Source organism: Elephantulus edwardii, unplaced genomic scaffold (assembly GCF_000299155.1).
Source record: "Elephantulus edwardii isolate Elephantulus edwardi_28Jun2011 unplaced genomic scaffold, EleEdw1.0 scaffold00007, whole genome shotgun sequence".
NCBI lineage: Eukaryota > Metazoa > Chordata > Mammalia > Macroscelidea > Macroscelididae > Elephantulus > Elephantulus edwardii.
This window is the reverse complement of record NW_006399757.1, coordinates 22,718,279-22,720,648: the sequence shown is the minus strand read 5'-3', so window position 1 is coordinate 22,720,648 and position 2,370 is coordinate 22,718,279. Positions and strand designations below refer to the sequence as shown.

At 37.9% G+C, this 2,370-nt stretch overlaps 1 protein-coding gene across 1 annotated transcript in view; it reads right to left on the bottom strand.

Moving 5' to 3' along the window:
* DNAH11 (dynein, axonemal, heavy chain 11) overlaps positions 1-2,370 on the bottom strand; it is a 481,900-nt gene that overhangs the window by 423,140 nt on the left and 56,390 nt on the right. The window contains exons 13-14 of the mRNA XM_006880385.1: positions 2,256-2,360; positions 1,713-2,105 (exon numbers count right to left, since the gene is read on the bottom strand). Coding sequence (XP_006880447.1) covers positions 1,713-2,105; positions 2,256-2,360 — 498 coding nt within the window. The remainder of the gene's footprint in view (positions 1-1,712; positions 2,106-2,255; positions 2,361-2,370) is intronic.

The window sequence follows — 2,370 nt, the reverse complement described above, 5'->3', positions numbered from 1 at the left end:
AAGAAGATTAATCAGAACAGGCTTTGACAAGCACTGTGGCATTTGGACAAGAACAAACTGGGAGGAGGGTAGAGAGAATAGTGCAACAAGGAATGAATGGAAACCCAAAATCTCTGTAAATGTTTATGAAAATTAATAAAATATAGAAAAAAAAAGAAAAGGTATGGAGACAGGATATACATACTGCTGTTCTGTTTCTAGACTTTGGACAAATACAACCTTAAAAAGAGACTTTCCTAACTATTCACTATAAATTAACAAACTGTAAATTAACTTCTATTATATTCTATTTGTTGCCATTGTCCTTATCGCTAGATGGCACAGTATACTGTTATGTGCCCTTGACTATGATTCATAGCAGCTCTATAAACAAAGGCTCTGAACCTTGCCCTATCCTGAGCCAACTTCATCACCTCTACCACACCTGACCCCATTGCCACAGTCATTGTGTTAATTCATCTTGTTGAGGGTCTTGTGTGGGCCTTCTATCTTTCCAAGGATGACTTCCTTCTCCAAGAATCGGCCCCTCCTGACAGCATGCCTTTCACTTTCCTTGCGTCCAAGAAGCACCCTGATTTCACTTTCTCCAGGACAAACTTGTTTGTTCTCTTGAGAATCCACAGTATGTTCAATACTGTTCTCCAACACTACAACTCAAAGGCATCAATTTTTCTTCTGTCATCCTTAGTCATTGGCCAGCTTTCAGATGCAAAGCAAACAAATGAGAAGATCATGGCTTGGATGAGGCACAGCTTAGTTTTCAGACTGACCTTGTTGTTTGTTAGCATTTTCGAGAGGTCCTTGACAGCAGATTTTCCCAAAGCAACATGCATTTTGATTTCCTGAAAGCTGGTGTCAAATGAATATTACCTATATTCTCATCATAAGAAATAAATTACATGAGATGATAAACTTCTTCAAAGTTTTCTTTCTTTTTCTACTTTCTGAATTTTGTCTTGTTTCATCTTCTATTTTTTTTCTTTCTTTTTCTTACATTATTAATTGTAGGTTAGTGCCTGTTTCAAATTTGAAAAAAGTCAAATATTTGCTAAGAGTGATTAAACTGCTTAGAAGGAGGTAGCAGGAGATAATGGTAGTTAAGGTGTCTGACAAATAATGGGCACTCAACAAACAGGGGACACTATGAACAACATCCAGAAGAAGGTACAATAAAAAGAAAAATAAGGATCTTTTCCAAAGCCTCTCTAGTTAAAGCTGACCACATCCCAACCCCTTCCCTCAGGAATGAAAGTAGTAAGATCTACAGAAATCACACATTCCAACTCACTGCCGTCGAGTTAGAAATGATTCACGAGGACCTTATAGCAGGTTTGTAGAAGCTAGAAGTCACATGAGAGGAGATTGCTCATTTTTCTCCCTCAGGGCTGATGGGGAATTTGAACCACTAGAGAGGTGTTGTCACCTTTGGCTTGGTAATACAGATACCTACACACTATACCACCAGAGATCCCTGAAGAAATCATAAATGAAGGTAAATATCTCTACCAGCCTTCTAGCTAGTAACACCATATGTGGTCTACTACACCACCAGGGCCCCTTAACAAAATGATGTGTTAAACAGTTTTACAACAGTAAGTATATTTTTTTTAAAAAAATACATAAAGCTCTTTCACAACCTATTACATTTTTTGCTTTTCTGTAAAATTAATCAAACAATCTTCTACAAACATTGAAATCTTAAAAGAAATTACCTCCACCAAGTTCTGTATCTTGTAGCCATCTTCCTGGATTAATTTGTATTTCTTAGCAAACAAATCACCCTTGTCCTCCAAAGTGAAGTAAGTCTCCTTTCTGTGCTCCCTCCTGGGAAGGAGTGTGCACTCTGCCCAGCCTCTCATCATCTGCTGGATCACTTTAATGTTGCTTTGGGTCTGCTGAACTCGCCACTCCAGCTCAGTGACTGTCCTCTTTACCTTCTCAATATAATCCCAGCAGTCATCCTGCCAGGTAAGGAATGTCGTGGCCTCCTTCAGCTGGTCATCCACCTCCCTCAGTTCACCTTCAATCAGTGGGTATTCAACCTCCAGAAGTGTCTGTTTCAGCTTATTATATCCTTGCACAAGGAGTTCAAGACTTCCAATGTACTATACAAAGGCAAAGAAAAGGTCTATGTATATTATAACTGCCAAATATAGTCCCTCTACCTTAGAAGCATAAAAATGTTATATTCTTATAATAAATATTCTAATAATTAATACATTTTTAAAAATATTTCAGAACCCCAAAATACACACCTTTAAAATAATGTTTCTTTTCTTGAAGATGGCTAAGGCTGAATCTGGTATGTCTGACTTCTTCAACCTCAGAAGATATTTTACTTCTCTCAATACAGCTACAAGCTATGGGGGG